We start from the raw sequence: 19231 nt of genomic DNA on the forward strand, positions 1-19231 counted from the left end.
TGTCTGCACAGCACACAGGGACGCGCACACACACACCGTGCAGATGCACGCACGCACCTACACTACAGCACAGACACACAACCCTCCGTCCCCATATCCGGGCACGTGTGCACGTTAACACACGCACACCCCACGTCCACAGACCGATGCAAACACATTTGTAAATACAAAGAAATGCGCAGATGCTTGCACACCTGCACACACCAACGCGCAAATGTTAGGCAGAGGCGGGCACGCGAGTATTCACGCGCTGACCACACGCTGAGCCTAGGTGGCCATCCACCTGTGATACCTGCTTCCTGCTGCCAGGTGGTGGCCGCAGAGATGGTGGGGTGGCCCTGCAGTTTGGGGCATGGCCATGCGGACTCCTGCCGTCCGGCCCTGTCAGGTCTGAGCTCAGGAGCTACGCCTTCACCCTCCGGTTGGGCCCTGCGCTGCTGGGGCTCCCAGTGAGCCGTAGAAGCCGTATCCCTAAGCCCACCTCACCCCTTGGCGCGTTGCTTCTGGGTGGAAGGGGGTCTCAGTCTTGGGGACTCTGCAAACTCCCACACCCCGCCTTCCCTCCCTCCCCAGGCCTTGCCAGCTCCAGAGCTGCAGACATACAAAGCTACATGGACATGCTGAGCCCGGAGCTGGGCCGACCCCAGGGCAAGATGGGGAGAACCACACCACCACCACCACCCAGCTTCCCTCCGCCGCCCCCACCCCCAAGCACCCAACTGCCCCCACCCCCACCAGGCTACCCGGCTCCCAAGCCCCCTGTGGAGCCACATGCCGCGGACATCTACGTGCAGACCAAGAGCAAACTCCGCCGTGTGGAGAAGGAGGCCTTCAAGAAGGAGGTAGTGAACCTTCTCCCAGCTGCCTGCCTCCCAGCGCTGGGCTGAGGCCAAGAGACTGCCTGGCTCATGGACACAGGGCAGGGGGGGCCCCAGCCAGTGGCCTATTCAAGAGTATAAACTCCTGGCTAGCCCCGTGGGGGACTCAGGGCTGGGCACTGGGGACAGGGAGATGAGTCAGACGAAGCCACTACCCTCTCGGGAACTGGTGATGGGTGAAGGAACACATAATCAGACAGCCGGGCCTCTCAGGGAGCTGGGTCCTCCCCGACCTCTTGCACAGCGTGGTGGGGCGGTCACGGAATTGGCAGAGACTGCCCCCTCCGTAGACCTACCTGTGCCCAGAGCCCCAGGCTCAGGTGGGGAATGGCTCCCAAGGGGCTGTCTTCCAGGTGGGAGATGAGGGGGCAGGGAAGGTGAGGGCCAGGAAGAGGGTGGAGGAAGGGAGAGAGGGACTCCGCACTCAGTGGGGGCTGAGGGAGGGTAAAGCTGAGCTTGGCTACCCAGTCTGAGGCTTGAGTGCCCAGGCTGATGGAAGGGGCAGTCCTGAGATGCGAGGTGTTGGGGAGAAGCCAGCCTGTGGGGAGGGGGGCTGTGTCCAGTGTGGGCACATTGAGTGTGAGGTGCCCAGGATGTCAGGGCCTCTGGGGTCCTGGCTGAGGCTCTGGAGCCAGAGGGCTAGTCTCGGTGGCTGAGAATGCTAGTCGGGGAGCCCCCCAGGGGTCCCCCGGGGTGCTGGCCAACAGGGCAGAGCCCGCTGGTCTGGGACATGGAGGGCAGCCTGAGACCACAGGTGGCTGAGTATGGGGTCTAGGCTCCGGAGCGTCCTGTGGGAGCCCTGACCTGTAGTTCTCCCTCAAGCCCAAGGCAAACCGCTCCAGAGCCAAGCTGAGTGACCAATTTGCCCACAGGTGTCCCAGGTCACAAGGCCACTGGGTGGGGGAGGGGAGGGGCAATTTCCACAGCGACTCCACCCTCCCCTCATGCCATCTGCGGCCAGGCTGTCAGTCGGGTTCCCCTTTCATCTCTGTGAGGTGGAGAGGGCCCAGGAGAGGACTGCAGAGGGCCAAGGGCGGGCGGACTTTCCTGGCCCGCCGTGCGGGCTCTGGCCAAAGCACAGCCGGTGCCCCCTCCACTCCCCTGAGCCCCGGGATCTTGAGGTCCCGTGCCCCTACCCGCTGTGTGCGTGCAGGGCCGCAGGCGACAGGCAGCTCCACAAAGGGCCCTTTGTGTGCCCACTGCGCCTGGCGCCCCCGCCTCCGCCCCCTGGGCCTGGCCGTTGCTTGACCGCAGCGGGAGCAGGGTCGCGGCAACCGCGCCTTGGGGCTGCAGGGGGCGCCGAGGGGCGGGCTGGCCCAGAAAACAAATCCTGTGGTGTCGGGTTTCCTGCAACGAGAGCCGGTTCGGGTGGGGCTTGGAGGTCCGGGGCCACCGCGGGGACGCACGGGCGGGGGGGTGGATCAGGGGACAGCCCCCGCACAGGGACTCGGCCTTTGGCCCCGCCGCCCCATGTCCTTTTCCCTGGGCTAGGCTTAGCAGGGGGCAGCTGCGATGGGGCGGGCCACCGCGCTGTCATCCGAGCCCGCCTTGCCGCCCCTGAAACCCGAGGCTTAGGCGCGGGTGTCGGTGTCGCTTACGCGGATGTCGATGGTTTCCAGATGCGGGAGGGGAAGGGCGGGGGCGTGACCCGGAACCCGGGGGTACCAAACACCCGGGGCTCCACTGCTCGGGTGGCACCCGCACTCCGTCCACGGGGTATGGAGGGGACAAGTTGGAGGAGGGGGGTGAGGGCTGGGGTGCTCGACACCTAGCGGAGGGAGAGCGGAGCAGGGGCGGGGCCACATCTGGCTTACGGGGCAGGCGAGGCGCTGCGGCCGGTCGTGGCGACGCAGGTGGAGCCCCCGTGGCATCCCCCCTTGCTGGGAGTGGGTCGGCGCGGGATTGGCTGGCCCTGGGTGATGTCAGGGCGACAGAGCTCATAGGCGCTCTTGGGCGCGGGCGGGCAAGGGCTGGGCTGTAACCCGAGAGGAAGGATCAGGTGGCGCAGGTGTCGGGTCCATGCCGCCCCCGCCGCCAGGTGCACAGCGGGGGCCACCGGCACTGGCGCAGGTAGGAGCAGCCCCGGGACCGCGCGGCTCAGAGCCTTGGGCAACCAGGAGCCTAACAGGACAAGGGCTCTGAGAGGGCTCCCTCGGGGTCGGGGTCCCTGAAAGAGAGGGTTCGGCAGAGCCTTGGGGACGCGCGGGACGGCCGGGTAGCCAGGCGTGGGGTGAGGCAGAGGCCTTCGCGCTGGCTTAAACTGCGAGCTGCCCCTTCTCCGGCTCCCCCTGGCGACTGGGCTGGGTCAACCCGCCCCTGGTCCCGCCCCTTCTAGCCTCACTGGGGGCCCTTGTGGCCCTTGGCCTGCGCCCAGAACCCCTCCCTGGGGGGGCGACCGAGCCTGCCCTTCCCCGGGACCCTCGCCCCATCCCCGCCCGGAGGACCGGAGGGCCTGGGAACCCGGCTGCCTGCACCCCTCGACGGCCGCTGGCCATGAGCCCCGGGAAAGTGAAGCGCTGGGGGGGCGGGGCGTGGGAGGCCCTGGGGACCAGCGCCTGAAGCCCCTCCGCCGCTGTCTTCCCGCAGCTGAGCTCCCGCGACGGCCACAACGGGCTGCGGAGGCAGGACTCCAGCCGCAAGCCCCGCGCTTTCAGCAAGCAGCCCAGCACGGGGGACTACTACCGCCAGCTGGGCCGCTGTCCCGGGGAGCCGCTGGCCACACGCCCGGGCATGGCGCACAGCGAGGAGGTGCGTGCCTGCCAGCCCGCGCCCGCCGGCCGCCCGGGACCCGGCCCGGCCGCCCGCTTCTCACTCGCCAGCCCCTCCGCTCCCCCGCAGGCGGCGCTGCTCCCCGGGAACCACGTGCATAACGGCTGCGCCGCGGACCCCAAGGCGTCAAGGGAGCTGCCCCCGCCGCCCCCGCCGCCGCCGCCGCCCCTGCCGGAGGCCCATAGCTCGCCGCCGCCGGCTCCACCTCTGCCCTTCGAGGGCGCTGGCCCTGGCTGCGGGCAGCGTCGCTCCTCCTCGTCCACTGGCAGTGAGTAGGGGCGGGTTGAGGGGTGGGGGCGGTGCCAGCCCTGAAGGGGAAGGAAGCCTAGACATCGCTCGTTCCCCAGCTGCTGCTGCCGCCCCGGTGCTCCCTCTTTTCCGACTCGTTCTTCCTGCGGCAAGCCCCTACCCCAGTGAGGACCTAACCCTAAGAGGAGGCTCTGGGTTGCCTCAGTGTGATCTCAGCGCACCTCAGTGACCTCTCTGGGCCCACGTCCCATGCAGCAGGGAAGGCCTCCCAGCTCTGGCGGCTGGTGTTTCTAATGGGCTGGTGCTAACTGGGCAGCTCTAAGTAGAACTGGATTCAAAGAGGCAGGGGCCAACCTTCGTCCTGCCCCTTCTCTATCCTGAGCTTCTCTTCTGCTCCTCACCCCTATCTCTTGTTCCTCCAAGCTAGCTAGCTTTTCTCAGATGCTTCAGGGGCTCTTCCTGGCCAGATACCCCAGAGGCCCCAGGCCAGCTACCACCCGGCTATGGGGACGAGGCCAGTGACCCATCATGCTCTGCCCTTTCCCTCCTGATGACCCCCATGGGCATCCTTTTAAGGTCTAGGCTGGTGAACAAGATTCCTGGCTTCTCTTCTGTGAGGTGGGGCAGTCTCTTGCATGCCAGGGCTCCTGCAAGGCCCAGGAGGTGGTGCCTCGTGTGTGCGTGTGTGTGTGTGTGTGTGTGTGTGTGTGTGCGTGCACACACACGCCTGCCTTCTTCACCCAGCCACTCAGTGCAGGGACCATGTTTAGTGACATCCAAAGCTTCATGTCCCTCACTAGGAGTGCAAGGGTATAACCGGGTCCAGGGTAGGGCCAGCCTGGGTTCCCTTCAGATCCCTATGGAGCCTCAGCCCCTGCTGACCAGGGCCCATCGTAGCCTGTCCACCACCAGCTGAGCCTCCAGAAAGGGCCCTAGCTCTGGGGTTAGCTTTTTCTTTCTGGAGCAAGGCTGATGCTAGGAACGGAAGAAAAATAGACTTTGGGCTTCTCCAGAAACCCCTTCTCAGCAGAGCCTGGGCTGGGTGCCCTATCCCAACCCAATGCCAAGTTTGAGGCCCTTGCTGGGGGAACCAGGGCCAGTGGCAGCCCTACCCAGTCCTCAGGGACAGCAGTAAAGCCTGGAACTGGGTGGACCACCCTTGTGGAGCCCCAGAGCAGCCTGAGCCAGGGTCAGATGAGCTGGAAAATTCCTCCTCTCCTGTCTCCCCTCCTCTGCATGTCTCCCTCCCCTCTTCCTGCCCTCCCTTCTCTATCCACACCCCCCCCCCCACCGTCCTAGCCTCACCCCGGCCTCCTCCTTGTCCTAACTTTGCTGTCACTTCTCTCCTCTCAATCTCTAGAAGTGAGAGTCCTGAGACACAGGAAGAGTGAGTAGCTGCGTGCGGGGCTCCTGGCTGAGGTGCGGGGCGGGGAACAAGGCACGCTCAGGGGAAGCAAGGCCAAGGACCTGGGGCTTTAAAAAAAAAAAAAAAAAGGAGGGGGCAGGGCCAGGGGCCGGCAGGCCAGGGGTCCTCCACACTACAGGTGGGGCCACTGGCCCCACAGCTACCTTCCTACCTCCACCACACCCACACACACACCCACAAATTCTACCCATGGCTTTCAGTTTTGCCCAAATAAATGAGCCTGTTGCCAGTGCCTGCCTGGCAGCTTTCCCTTTTACCCCTCCTGCTGCTCGCTCAGGGATCCCCAACCTGGGGAACCCAAGAGCTGTTGGCCTGTTTTGTTCCCCTCACCCAGCCCTCACCCCTCCCTGGGTCTCTAAAGACAGCCCTTCCCAAACCCCAGCTGCCTCCGCAGGCCTTGTCAGAAAATGCAAACTCCGTGCACCTGCCTATTTGCATGCTTTTCACCTGGCCCTTCTTCCTGGGTGACTTCACCCCGTATCCTTAGTAAAGGCTCCGCTTTCCTAGGTCCCCCAGAGCTGAGCAGCGCTTTGCTACACGACGGGCATGCAACCAGTGTGTCTGCGTCCATGTCTGTCTGTCTGTGTGGGAGGTGGGGAGGGGACTGGCTTGGTTCTGGTATCCAGGGTCCTGAGCCCATATAGCCACGGAGGCCCCAGGCAACTCAGTCCAAGGGTCACTGAGCTTTGCTGATGCAGAGAGGGCTGGAGGGAGACTCCACCCTGGCTGGCAGAGCCAGGGAACCCAGGACAAAGGTCGGGTGGCTGGCCTTAGACAGGTAGTGTCTTAGAGCTGGTCAGTCAGTGTCCTGGGTGGAGACATTCGCTGGAGTCCCCAGGGCCGGCCCAAGAGCCAGCATGAACTCCCAGGGGCCTCCAGGTAGGGCCCCCATGCCCCGTGAGTAGGGCCGGGAAGATGGTGGGGCTCTGTGAGCTGTCAGCGGGGACCCCGCCTCTGGGGTACCCAAGAGCCGCCCCCAGGGCCTGGGATCTGGAGAGCTGTCATTTGGGGCCCGGCCCCAACCGACTTGGGGAGGGGGAGGCAGAGGGGCAGGCTAGGGGCGGCGGGGATGCAGACCTCGCACCCCCACCCCCCCCCCCCCCCCCCCGCTTGGCCAGCACCTCCTCTCCTGCCTCCGTGCAGGCACCAAGTCTTTCAACATGATGTCCCCGACGGGTGACAACTCGGAGCTACTGGCGGAGATCAAGGCCGGCAAGAGTCTGAAGCCGACGCCGCAGAGCAAGGGGCTGACCACGGTGTTCTCGGGCAGCGGGCAGCCGATCTCCCAGGTAGGCGGCTCGACAGGTACCCCGCCCCGCCCCCGGGGCCGGCCGGTCACTCAGCCTCGCCGCTTCTCCCCGCAGCCCGAAGCGCCGCTGCCGCAGGCGTCGCCCGCGCTGTCCCGGGCCCGCAGCCCCACCCCGCCGGCCGTGGGGCCCCAGCCACTGCTCAACGGCAGCGTGGCGCCGGCGCCGCCCGCCACCCCGGCGCCAGGCGTGCAGCTCGACGTGGAGGCGCTCATCCCCACGCACGATGAGCAGGGCCGGCCCATCCCCGAGTGGAAGCGCCAGGTGATGGTGCGGAAGCTGCAGCTGAAGATGCAGGAGGAGGAGGAGCAGAGACGGAAGGTGGGTGGGGCGGGGCTTCTGCGCCCGGGCCCATCCCCCACATCGCCGCTCGGCCTGCGGGGGCCTTTCCACCTCAGGCGGCTCCCGTTGTCCTTGGGGGGCGGGAAGCAGGGTTGGAGGACCTCCCCTGCCCTGGGGACTGTCCTTCCGTGAGACGGGCAAAGCTCATCAAACGCGAATGTGCTTCACGTCGCCCGGGATCTTGTAAAAATGCCGATTCTGATTCAGGAGCTGTGGGTGGGGCTGAGACTCTGCGTGTCTGGGAAGCTCCTGGTGAGACTGACCTGCTGGTCCAGGGACCGCCCTCTGCGTGGCCAACAGGCTTTGGGCTGCAGTCAGACTGGCCTGGGCCCTTTCCTGCACCGCCACTTTCCAGCCTTCGAGACCGAGCCTCATCCAGCCTCAGTTTTCTTATCTGTCAGATGATTGACCGTCTTTGGCTGGCAGGGTGGTTTGCCACTGACCGGCTCAGCACGTGTTTCCTGGGTGCTGTGTTCTGTGCGCTGTTGTAGCCTCTAGGGATTCGCGATGAATATCTCAAGGCCTTTTCAAAGGTGGCTTTGGGGAGTGGGGCGGGAGGGGGTCAACCAACAAGCAAACACAGCATCTTAGTAGAGAGATAAGTGCCCCCAAGAATACAAAACAAGGTAACATGAGAGCCTGAGTGAGCAGGGAAGCCAGGGACGGGGCTGTTAACAACACTGCCCTCACTGGGATGGGGCATGCAGAGGCCTGGGGCTGCCCTGCACCCACCGTCCTATTTGGGGTGGGGCCAGTGTTATGAAGGAGGAAGTGAAGTCCAAGGTGGACTTGGAAGATGAGCAAGAGGTGGGCTGGGAACAGAGTGGGGCAAAGAGCAGGCTCAGTGACTGTCCTGTCAGTACAGGGGCGGAGCTGGAGAGATCAGTGGGGGCAGATCACCAAGTCCTGGCCTTGAAGAAAATGGACTTTCTCCTGCAGCAGTAGGGAGCCTGGGAGAGGGGTTAAGTGAGGGAATTAGCATCATCCTGTGTGTCTGTGAGGGAACGGATTGATTGTAGTGGGTCAAGATGAACCGGGAGGATGTGAGGACGACCCCCCCCCCCCAGCCCAGGCTGCAGAAGCCCAGCACTAAAGTGAGGAATGAATGAAACTCTCAGAAGTTCCTGGCACACCTAGCTCATAAAATTGATTATCATCCCTGGTGCCGGGGACAAGGGGTGAGAGCTGAGGCTTCAAGCTGGTTCAGCAGTAAAACACTGACAGCGTGCACAGGGAGGGCTCGGGCTGCGGGGACAGCTGACAAGAGGTCATCAGTATGCGCGAGGTCCCTCTGGGATGTGGCCTCCAAACAGCAGCCCTGAGATGGGGTGGGAAAGGGCAGCCTGGCGTCGCAGCTTCAACGCCTTTTGCATGTTCCTTCGGTGGTGTAATGAGCAACCAAGCCAGGTGTGGAGACTCCCTCTGCCCGCTCAGTCTCTGCAACAGCGCCCAACGACCCCGCCAGCGACCAAAGTGGACACTGCCCAGCGCCCGGAGTAGCGGCCTGGGCCGAAGTCTCGCCCCAGTGTAATCACCCGCCGGCCGGGCGTGGCCCATCCCTGCCAACAGAGCCCCGCGGAGCCATTACACCACCCAGGACATGCAAAGGGCGCCCCCCGGCGGCCGCTGCGGGAGCCGGGCCAGAGGGAGACGCGCCTCCCTCCCCTCTCTTGTCTTCCCCGCCTTAGCTGACGTCCGCCAGCTCATGCTGCTACCCCCGCGAGGGCTGGAGGTACTCCAGCGCGCACAACGCCATCCTCGGGCCCTTCGGCGAGCTCATGACCGAAGCCGACATCCTCCGCATCGAGCAGCAAATCGAGAACCTGCAGGTGTTGCACAAGGCGCAGAAGCTGGAGGCGCGCCTGGAGCAGCTGGAGCTGGAGTTGGAGCAGCTGCTGCCGATTTCGGCCGCCCTTTCCGCGCCGCGCTTCACCGTCGATCCGCGCCGCATGCACGGCCGCGCAGCCAGTCTGCCTGCCTGGTGCAGCAAGATCTCCACGCTGCTCAAGAGCATGGCCACGCTGCTGGCCGCGCTGGGCGGCCGGCCCGCGCACCTGGCCGAGCTGCTGGCCGCCGACACCGGCCAGCCGCTGGCACCGCTGCCCGACGCGCCCTGGCGGCCGGGTCCGCTCTGCCTCGGCCGCTCGCACTCGCTCAGCTGGTGTCGCGAGGCCGTGGCGCGCGAGATCCTCGAGTGCGGCGTCTCCGTGCAGCATCTCCGCGCGGTCTACGAGCTACGCGCCCAGGGCTCGGCGCCCGCGCGCGGCTCGCGCCGCAAGCTCTCGCTTCCCGCCGCCGCCTCGGGCCGAGAGCCCATCCTCGAGGAGGACTACGTGGCTGCCGGCGCCGGGGAGCCAAGCGCCCCGGTCGCCAACGGCTTGCCGGCCCCCTGGGACTCCGTGGGCGCGCTGGGCCCGCCCGACGCGCCGGACCACCAGGCGGCGCTGCCCGAGCCCCAGCAGCTGGCGCGCCAGCCGTCGCTCTCCACCGAGCTGCGCGGCGTCCAGGACTACATAGATATGCGCAAGGAGCGCATCGTCTACCTCTTCCTGGAGCACTGGCGCAAGTGGACCTTCCGCGGCCCCCGGCGCCACGCCCAGGCGCGCCTGCGCAGACTGCTGCCCCGCGTGGTGGCCGCCGGCACGGGCCCGGGCCCCGAGGCCGCCGACGCTCTCCAGCCGCCGGCCGGCGACGGCCCGGATGCGCGGCTGCTGCGCCTGCTGAAGCAGCGGCAGGTGGTGGGCAAGCTGCTGGGCCACTGGCGGAGCCTGCTGCGGCAGGTGCCGGTACGCCCTTCGTGTGGCTCGGGCCTGGCTCACGGCCTGTACTGGCCCGAACACTTTCTGCCGCCCCTGGACGGCGGCGCGCCCCCGCGCTACGACAGCCTCACGCTCGACCTCTTCATGCTAGGCTACTTCCAGCTGCTGGAGATGGGCCTGAGCCGCGAGGAGCGCAAGTTCCGCCACCTGCTGTGCTACGAGATGTTCGACCGGCTGGGCAGCCACCCGTGGGAGCTCATCCGCCTCTTCCACCGCGTGGTGCTCGAGGAGGTGGAGGCTGGCCGACGAACCTGGAGCGACGGCTTCGAGGACCTCAGGCGCCAGTTCTTTGGAGACAGCCCGGAGGCTGAGCCAGCCCGGGAAGAAGAAGCGGAGAAGGAGCAAGAAGAGAAAAAAGAAGAGGAGGAGGGGGAGGCGGCGGCGGCGGCGGCGGAGGGAGAGCCGGCAGAAAAGGTCCCTCCGGGTCAAACGGTGGACTGGCCAGAGGGGCAGCCCGAGGCCCCAGCTCCTGCGCCGCAGCCCCCCAGCCCCCCTCCGCCAGCCGCGCCTCCCCCGACGTGGGACCCTCCTGGTTCCGAAGCCCCTGTCGAAGACCCCCTGGAGCTGGTGTCTGAGATGGGCGAGTTCAGCAACGAGGACATCTGCCGCTACATCGACCGCAGCTTCTCCTTCTGGAAGGAGAAGGAGGCAGAGCTTTTTGACATCTGAGCAGCAGAAATCAGAGTTTCCCCCTCAAGCATCTTAACCCAGGCTTGGATGCCCGTCTGATGCCCTCTGGAGGCCAGAAGCCCACAGGAAAAACCCAGAAGCCAGCAGGGTGGCCTTGGAAAACCCGGAGTATCCAGGACCAGGCTGCCAGAGCCTTTGAAGCCCACTATGACCAGATGTGGGGCAGTGGCTGCAGTGGGCAGGGCACAGGGCAAACCAGGTGTTCCCCTCTGGGCCTACAGTCTCGCCCGGCTCTGCATGGTAGGCAGGTAAAAGAAGCCGCCCTCTGAGTGAGGGACCGTGGGTCCCCCCTGGGGCAGTGTGGCTCTCCTCTCTTTGGTTTTGCACTGGAATTCACAGCTACTTCTTTGAGGTCAAGGGAGCCACGTGTGTAGTGTTCCGTGTGACGTGTTCTCCTGTGTAACATCCACGTAATAAAACTCTTTGCTGTAAGCTGCCTGTGTTGGATGCCTGCCTCCGCCCCTGCCAAGTCGATGCAGCCACACAGTTGTAGAGGTAGTGTCTACTCCACTTGGGAACAGGACGTGCATAGGCCAGAAGGTCCTTCGCAGTGGAGGCCAGCTTGAGCCCCTCCGAGCTGGCTGGATCTGTGGGGGCCCAAGTATGGGTCTGCCCAGAGAGTCGAGGTCAGGGCCCTGGAGCCATCCATCAGCCTGCCCTGGTGGGAAATCTCATTCTCTGCTCCTCTCCTGCACCTTAGCTCTGACCTGTCTGGCACCACCTCTAGAACACAGGGGGCCTGAGTTATGAGGGGGTAGAGCACAGGAGGCCCCCTCTAAGGGGGTTGTGGCCAGGCACCTTCATCTATTTGCTCTGTAGAAGGACGTCTGTATCCCATTGTCCCTGACTAGTGCGGGTCCCCCGGGGTTGGGGGTGCACCTCCCCCAAACCCCACCTCCCAGCGCATGCTGGTCCTGAAGTTCTGTGCTTGTGTTTCAGGAGGAAGAGGAGGAGGCCCGGCTGGCCAGCATGCCTGCCTGGAGGCGAGACCTCCTGCGGAAGAAGCTAGAAGAGGAGAGGTGAGCCGGGGGACAGGAAGCTTCAGGGCCTGGTAGGGTGTCTTGATCATGCCCCTGAGGTGGTGGCACCAAATAATGCTGTCTCTTTTTCCTCTAGGGAGCAGAAGCGGTGAGTGTGGGCCGACCTGCTGCCCCTCCCTGGCTTAGGCACAGTCCTTTTGCCCCTTCTTCCAGCCCCATCTTGAGCACACCCCCTTGTCTGGTTTGTAGCACAATCTCTCTGCTCCCACTAATGCCACCAGACTCTTCTCCCCCAGCAACTTAGCCCCTGCCCCAAAGTCTAGATCTTATGCTCTGATAACCTCGGCCTGGATTACCGAGCCCCTTGTCTCCCACTAACCTAGCCTTCAGTTATAACCAAACTTCAGTATCAATAACCTTGACCTCTGTCCCTCAAAGCGTGGTTTCTGCCCAGTAATCTAGCCCAGTGCTTACAGAAATATAACACGAGCCACTGTGTAAAGTTTTCTAGTAGGCACTTTGAAAAAATAAAAAGGTAAAGGTGAATTTAACATTTACATTTTACTTAGCCCAAAATATCCAAATATTATTTCAATACGTAAGCAGTGTAAAAGTCATTAGCGAGATGTGTTACAGTCTTTTAAAAAGCAGTCTTCGTGATGCCGTGCGCATTTTACACGTATCCTGCATCTCAGTTCTGACACTTCAGATGCTTAGTAACCACCTGAGTTTAGTGGCTGCCTTGTCAGCAGCATAGCTCTAGCCCCTATTTTATTTATTTTTTATTTTTTTTAACGTTTTTATTTATTTTTGAGACAGAGACAGAGCATGAACGGGGGAGGGTCAGAGAGAGAGGGAGACACAGAGTCTGAAACAGGCTCCAGGCTCTGAGCTGTCAGCACAGAGCCCGACGCGGGGCTCGAACTCACGGACCGCGAGATCATGACCTGAGCCGAAGTCGGACGCTTAACCGACTGAGCCACCCAGGCGCCCCTCTAGCCCCTATTTTATAATAACCGTCCCTAATTAGCCACCACTGCCTCCCACTAATGTGGTCCCTCCTACTTGGGTCCTGCCCCCAGGACACTCCCCGATCACCCTCTGCCACACTCCTGACCCAGCACCCCTGTTTCCAGTAATACCCCAGCCAGAAATAACTCAGCCACAGCCTCTCCCTCACCCAGCTCCTATGTGTGCCCCCGTGACTCTAGTCTACCCCCAATCAAGCCCCTCCCTGTTCCCACCCTATCCTTGTGGCTCCTGACCCGACCCCAGTCCCCAGTCCCCCAGCCCTTCTGCCCCTAGAACCCATTGCCCTGGCCACCCAGCCCCTGCCCCCAGTAACGCCTTACTTGCCCCTTACGGTGCCTGGCCCACCGTCTCACGCTTGCCCGCGGCTCTGCCCCCCACCCCATGCCTAGGAAAGAGGAGGAGAGACAGAAGCAGGAGGAGTTGCAGCGAGAGAAAGAGCAGTCGGAGAAGCTGCGGACGCTGGGCTACGACGAGAGCAAGCTGGCGCCCTGGCAGCGACAGATCATCCTGAAGAAGGGGGACATCGCTAAGTACTAGGTGCCGCCCTGCTGCTCGCAGCCTCGTGAGCTCTGGGGGCCCCAGTCTCCGCCCCGGCCTGCCCGGCTCCGGCCGAAAGGGCTGGGAGCCGCGCTGCCTTTCCCCTCCCGCGCTGGAACCTCTCCCTGACCCCGCTCCGGCCCCCGCATGCCCAGCCCGGGGCGCCGCTGGAACGCGCCCGCCGCCGTCGCCCAGGAAAAGTGCCCAAGCAAGCTGTTGACGCAAAAAGATGCTGCTTATTTGCATGCCTATTTACATATATTTGCATGTTCGGTGGAGGTCGCGCAGAGCGCTCCCCAGCCCCGTGGGTGGCGACCTTGTTTTCCTGCGGGGCGCGCGCCCGGCCGCAGCCCCCTCCCCCGCACCCCGGAACCCACGCGGCGGGCGCATCCTGGGCGGAGGCAGGCCCCGCGCTCGGGGAAGGGGTTTTCCTCCCGTCGTGACCCAGATCTGCACCCGCCCCGCATTTCCCATCCCCGCCGAGGGTTTCCTCTCAGTCATTTGTTTACCAGAAACGATGTAACCGGCAACCTGCCCGTCGGGACCGAGTTGCCGCTCCGGGGGCCCAACCTCTGCCTCCCCCCTCCCCCTCCCCCTGGTGAAGTCCGCGCCCCCTCCCCCCGGGTCCCACGATTCCCAGACCCTTTCACGACGCTGGTGGCGTGAGTGCGAGGCAAGGGTCCCTGCGCTTGTGTCTCCACCTGCTTCCTCCCCGTCCCCGCACCCCCATTAAAGCTCTCTCAGCCGCCGCGGCTGACGTGCACTCTCTCGCGCTGTCGCCACGACTTCCTCTCTCCGTCGGGTAACTAGGCCACGGCCGGGCGGGAGCGGGGCGCGGGGGCGGCCTGGGCGCCAGGGGCCACACTGGGTTCCACCGTGGGTCCCCGACCCTGGGGCGCTAGGACTTCCGGGCCTTTCGACGACGCCCCCCAGGAAACGAAGCCGGGGCCACTTAACACCACAGCCCCTCGGAAGCACCAAGCAGTAGCTTTTCTTCACAGATTTAATACCCAGGCCTCGGCCAAAGTCGGGCCGAGACACTGCTGAGCCATCTCCTGCCCCCTCCCGATATCCGTCGATGCCGCTTGGCCTCAACCAGAACCCCAGGGGGCGCGCGGCAGGGAGGGCGGCTGGCGCTGCTACGCAGGGCCGTGCCAGGAGCTTAAGTGACATAAGATGTCTACACGCATAAGTAACCGTACTTAGGGCTTCTGCAAGGGCCGCCAGAGCCCAGAGGCGCCCGGTGTGGGCCTCCCCCCCACCCCCTCCCGGCCCCCGCGTCACGGGCCGCGCTGCAGGCGGCTGCGCAGGTCCTCGGCGCAGCCGTCCAGCCCCATGCGCTCCAGCGCCGCATAGACGGCGCCCAAGCCGGCGGGCTGTTGCTGACGCCAGCGCTTGAGCATCTCGTACTGCTGGTCGCGGAAGCGGCCGACCTCCACCTCCACGGCCTCGATCTCCGCTTCGCGCAGCCCCAGTGTGCGCACGAACTCCTTCCAGCGTCGCGCGGGTACCGCGTCCATCACGTCGTAGAGCTGCGGGCCCGGCTGGAGCGTGGCTGCCGCGGAGCCTGCAGGGGGCGCTGGCGAAGGCGTGGGCATGGGCGGCGGCGGGTCTGGGGACGGGCCAGAGAGAGTCGGTGGGGAACAAGAACGGAGGCCAGAGGCGGGACCACGGGCAGAGCGGGGGACCAGGGGGGTGCACCCGTCCGCCTGGGACGGGAAGTGGGCAGGTGGTGCCTCAGGAAACCATTACTTCTCATCTCAGGCTCAGGAGAATGGGGTCAAGGCCAGTGAGGTCTCTTACCGAGGGCTCTGCTGCGCAGCTGGTCCCAGGACCACGTCACCTCCGCGCAGGGCGCCTCCTGGATCTGAGGGGAGCCAAGGGCCCAGCCATTGCCTACCAAATGCGTGGCACGGACCTTCTCGATACTGCTGGCTGGAGCTAGAAGGGTGCTGTCCCTGGGTGAGAGGTGGGTGGCCTGGAAGCCAAGAGAGGCCCCAGGTCAGCCTGGGGTCACCCCTTCCTGGGGTCTCTGGCCGGGAGTGGCCATTCCCTGGATCAGTCAGCATTCTTCAAGGCTGCCTCCCGAAGTCCCCCCTCATCTCTCACTGGGTGGCCCAGAAGAACTATTTCTTCTGCCTGAAATAACCCTATCCTGGCTGCCCTCCCCTATGGCCCCAACCCTGACGGAGGCCTCCCTATGGTGACACTCATCCCACTGAACTGTCTTCTGTTTACCTGTCTGGATCCCACCAGACTGAAAGCCACTTAGAGACAGGTGCCTTGCTACTCTCATTCACCAACTACTCAGGGAATTCACATGCGTTCATTAGGCCTACTCTGTGCCTGCCAGCCACCGTGCCCCGTGTGGGGGACCAAGAGTTATAATACAGCCCAGCCTCTCAGCTCCAGAAGGCTGAGGCCTGGGTTCTTGCTCACTCTCTTCCCTGAATATTACTAATATTCTTACCTGCAGGGGAGTCAGGGCCTCCAACCCAGCTTCATCTGCTGAGAGACAAGAGCATCTCATCAGCAACCAGGCAAGACTCCTAGACCTGGGTGCTGGTCCAGCTCCTCTTGGGTTCCTGTGCCACCCCTGCCCCCAGCACTCTCTCCCTCAGTTTCCCCCCTCTGCATCAGGGGTGAGTGGGCTCTGGGCTACCCACGCTGACCCGATGCCGCTAGAAATGTGCGTGAGAGTGCGTGCGTGTACTTACTAGGAACCGTGGGCTTGCAAGGCTGGCAGCGGTGGTATGTGTAGGTCAGGGTGGCACCAAGCAGGAGCGGGACCACCAGGCCAGCCAGGAGCACCTGCACCCAGAACACTGAAAGAACAGCGGGTGAGTGGTGGATAGGAGCCACACCCCAGCCTCCCCAACCATCCCAATAATCCTGCCCAAATTCCCAGCACACCACCTACTCTGCCTCCAGCCACAGACAGTCACACAGGGCTCAGGACAGCTCCCAAGGGTGCTCCTGCAAGAAGAGGGGGTGGGGTGGGGTGGGTGGGGGGCGTGAGGGAGTAGACACCAGGAGAGGTTACCCGTCCTCTCCATCCTGGAGGCCCTGCCCTCCCCAGGTCTCTTCCCTGGGCGCCACAGTACCCTGGAATGTTCCCAAAGGACTGCTGAAACTTCACTGGTGTCCCCAGAAACAAGAGCAGCAACCGCTATTTATGGAGCTTTTTCTAGACTAGCTTGAGGGTTACTAGAATGTCAGCTCCATGAGGACCAGGATTTGCCTACATTGTTCCCTGTTGGATCCCCAGCACCTAGAACATCTCTGGAAAATAGTAGATGCTTAATAAACACTTGCAAAGCAAATGAATGGATAAAGTGCTTTACCCCTTAACCTGTGCCCCGGGGGTGGGGGGGGGCAGAACCTGCTAACATCGTCACATGGAGAAGCCACAGATCGGAGTGGTGACGTCACTTGCCCAAGATCTCCCAGAGAATGAGTGGCAGATCATAGTTTTGAAATTGTATCAACTTGACTCTCTATAAACGGCCAAATCCTATGCTTCCTTAACCTACAGCTGGAAAGATTACTAAAGGACACAACCCCTTATTTATCTGGCATAAGGTGAATGCAGATTTCCCTTCAGTATCCAATGTCTGCCTGAAATGGCACCCACCCACCACAGGACCGAGCTCCCTCCACCTTCCCGGGATCCCCACTCTGCTCCCAGAACCCCCTCCCTGTCCCAGGGCAGCCAGGACATTACGTGGGGCAGGACACACAGCTGTTGCCATATTCATAGAAGCCAGGCAGGCAGGTCCCACAGTCGGTGTCTCTGACGGAACCTGCAGTCCAGGAGATGGCTTGTGTGTCAGGAAGGGAGAGCGGGAGTTAGGGAGAGGGGGGGTGTGGAGGGGTAGACAGCCCAGAGCGGGAGTACTCACAGGGCACCCGTGTGTGGCGGTGCAGGGCCCTGCAGTCTGAGCATGGGTGGCAGCGGAAGGGGGAGCCGTCCCTGCAGGACTTGACCAAGCACTCGGGGAACCAGCCCGGGTCACAGCCACAGTGGGCATCTGCCACTGCTGAACAGTTCGTCAGGGCCACCTGGGAAACTGGCAAGAGTGTTCAGGGAGATGGGGAGAGTGGAGGCCATCAGGGCCGGAGACCCCCCGCGGGGACCCCAGGCAGATCCCCTGGAGAATGGAGATGGGGGCAGCCCAAGACGGGGGCCACCCCCAAAGGGAGAGGAGCATGGAGATCGCCCCAGATCAGAGGTTGAGGCATATATGGAGATGGGAGGGTCATCAGGAAGTGAGGGGGCAAGGGAATCCTAGGGTGGGATCGAGGGGGGAGGGGCCTGGGATGGGTGGACACAGGGCTGTCACACCAGAGGTTAAGCCCAAGCCAGCCACCTCCTTCAGAAACAGCCTGGCCATGGCCTGTCCTCAGGAGTCCCCCACTGAGCACTAGGCCCCTCACCCTCTTCATCACAGGCCTGGCAGCGGGTACAGCGGGTCTCATGGTGGTTCTCCCGGGCCAGGAAAGTGCCGTGGGGGCACGGGAGGCAGGTGGAGGCACCGCAAGGCTTTGGGCAGGGGGCCTTCAGGTAGTGCCCTGTGGAAACCAGACCCGGGTCAGACAGTCAAAGGGGGTTCCCTCTTTCCCCTCCCTCCTCTCCTATCTCTGGCTCCCTACTTCCTCCCCACCCCTGCCCACCTCCCCTGTCTCCTGACCCCGCCTGAACCCCATCTCCCTCTGTCTGCCCTCACTTCCCCTCCACATCCCTCCCACCCCTTCGGCTGCTCACCGGCTGGACAGCCCTTGCAACAGAACAGACCACTCCTCTTCTGGAAGTTGGAGGCACAGTCACACTTTGGACTGGGTGTGCCGCCCTGGCCCTGGGCGCCCAGCAGCGCAAGGAGCAGGACCTGGAAGACAGGTGGCTGTTGGTTGTGACAGGGCTGGCCATGCGGGCCCTCCCCGGCCTCCCCCCCTTCCGAGCCCCCCACCGCGTTTGCCCTCAGAGAGGCCCTCTTCTCAGGTTCTTGGGCGGGAGGTGCCATGGATGTGGGGTAAGATGAGCTTCCCTCCCCCCGTGCACAGAGCAGGCTCGGGAGAGGCAGAGCGAGGTCTCCAGCCGGCTCCCCCCACACGTTTCCCTCTGCCAGGGCACCAGGGCAGGCACCGGGGGGCCCCGTCCCCACTCCTGGTTTGTGTAAGGTGGAGGACCCGGATCCTTCTCTGCCTGGGGCCCCTAGACCCTTCTGGCCCCCGGGGCGGGGGTTTCCTCTCAGCGGAAGGGCCCCGCCCGGCTGAGGCTCTAACTAGCGGAGTCTCTAAGTGGAGAGGGGTTGGTGGTGGTGCTGGCACACTTCCCCACGAAGTGGGGCCCCATCATTCTTAGCGCAGCGACCCAGGCCTGAGGTCAGGCTCCAGGCTGCCCGCCCCCCTCCACCGTGCTCCCACTCACCGCAGCCACCGCTGCCGTGCAGCCCCCCAGCCGCAACTCCATGGCTCCTGGCGCCTTGCTGGGCCCTCGGATGACAGGCGTGCGCCAGCCCGGGGGCTTCCCCCGCTCCGCCCGCTCTGCCCCAAGCCAGCCCCGGGGGAGCCCGCCTCAGGGGTGGGGGCCAGGGCGGGGCCCCCAGCCCACGCAGCCTGCCCCTGCGCACCTGAGCTCACCTGAGGTGGCCTGGGGGCAGCAAGGCGTACACAGGACAGGGCAGCATCCAGGTCCCCCCTGCCTGGGTTCTGGCCCCGGCCCTGAGACTACAACTTCCAGGTGAAGTGACTTCCCTCCTTCGGGCCTCAGAGCCCTCCCTCAGCCATGAGAGGTTGGGCCACAGCGACAGCGACGCAGCTGGGAGACCCAGCCTCCCCAATACTGCCTGGGTGTGGGTACAGGGGCCCCGCCCCTGCAGGGGAGTCCCAGCAGGCATTCTCAGTAGAGCCTGAGACGCATCGCCCGCCCTGGCATAAGTTTACAGGGACCACCCAGGGCAGGGCCCGTGAGGCACCTCGTGGGAGGGAGAACTTCATGGGGGGCTCCTGGGTAGCCCTCGTGGCTGAGGCAGGGGATGGGGGGTGATCTTGGGGATGCTGGTCTGGTCACCTCTGCCCTGTTAATTCACTAATGCTTCTCCACAGTCTCCTCCGGGGGTGCCCTACCACAGACAGAGGGCGACAGGAGTGAGAGGCCCCTGCCCCCCGGCTCAAGTGCACCTGAGTCAGGAAAGGGGCTGGT

The 19231-nt window shown here is 64.0% G+C and overlaps 2 protein-coding genes across 12 annotated transcripts in view; one reads left to right on the forward strand and one right to left on the reverse strand.

Moving 5' to 3' along the window:
* ESPN (espin) overlaps positions 1 to 13792 on the forward strand; it is a 32335-nt gene extending 18543 nt beyond the window's left edge. The window contains exons 7-15 of one of the 9 annotated variants that reach the window (XM_053206265.1): positions 574 to 842; positions 3465 to 3626; positions 3717 to 3915; positions 5257 to 5283; positions 6466 to 6611; positions 6687 to 6950; positions 11420 to 11499; positions 11597 to 11608; positions 12882 to 13792. In XM_053206265.1, coding sequence (XP_053062240.1) covers positions 574 to 842; positions 3465 to 3626; positions 3717 to 3915; positions 5257 to 5283; positions 6466 to 6611; positions 6687 to 6950; positions 11420 to 11499; positions 11597 to 11608; positions 12882 to 13029 — 1307 coding nt within the window. In that variant the 3' untranslated portion in view covers positions 13030 to 13792. Of the gene's footprint in view, positions 1 to 573; positions 843 to 2727; positions 2949 to 3464; positions 3916 to 5256; positions 5284 to 5317; positions 6220 to 6465; positions 6612 to 6686; positions 6951 to 8659; positions 10621 to 11419; positions 11500 to 11596; positions 11609 to 12881 lie in introns of those variants that run through there. The other 8 variants (XM_053206259.1, XM_053206266.1, XM_027060560.2 and 5 more) reach the window with 8 other exon arrangements.
* Positions 13757 to 19190, reverse strand: TNFRSF25 (TNF receptor superfamily member 25). Of its 3 annotated transcripts, XM_027060579.2 has the most exons (10): positions 18458 to 19186; positions 17795 to 17915; positions 17467 to 17601; positions 16932 to 17099; positions 16754 to 16832; positions 15950 to 16005; positions 15747 to 15854; positions 15500 to 15537; positions 14833 to 15007; positions 13763 to 14641 (listed from the first exon to the last, which is right to left on the reverse strand). In XM_027060579.2, exons 1-10 carry the CDS (start codon positions 18497 to 18499, stop codon positions 14310 to 14312), a joined length of 1254 nt encoding a protein of 417 aa, XP_026916380.1. In that variant the 5' UTR covers positions 18500 to 19186; the 3' UTR covers positions 13763 to 14309. The 3 variants fall into 3 exon arrangements, with proteins under 3 accessions (XP_026916379.1, XP_026916378.1, XP_026916380.1); XM_027060578.2 differs by having other exon boundaries at positions 13757 to 14641; positions 15500 to 15534; positions 17795 to 19190; XM_027060577.2 differs by having other exon boundaries at positions 13761 to 14641; positions 17795 to 19187.
* Positions 19191 to 19231: the final 41 nt, after the last annotated feature.

The sequence above is a fragment of the Acinonyx jubatus genome, chromosome C1 (assembly GCF_027475565.1).
Source record: "Acinonyx jubatus isolate Ajub_Pintada_27869175 chromosome C1, VMU_Ajub_asm_v1.0, whole genome shotgun sequence".
NCBI classification, from domain to species: Eukaryota; Metazoa; Chordata; class Mammalia; order Carnivora; family Felidae; genus Acinonyx; species Acinonyx jubatus.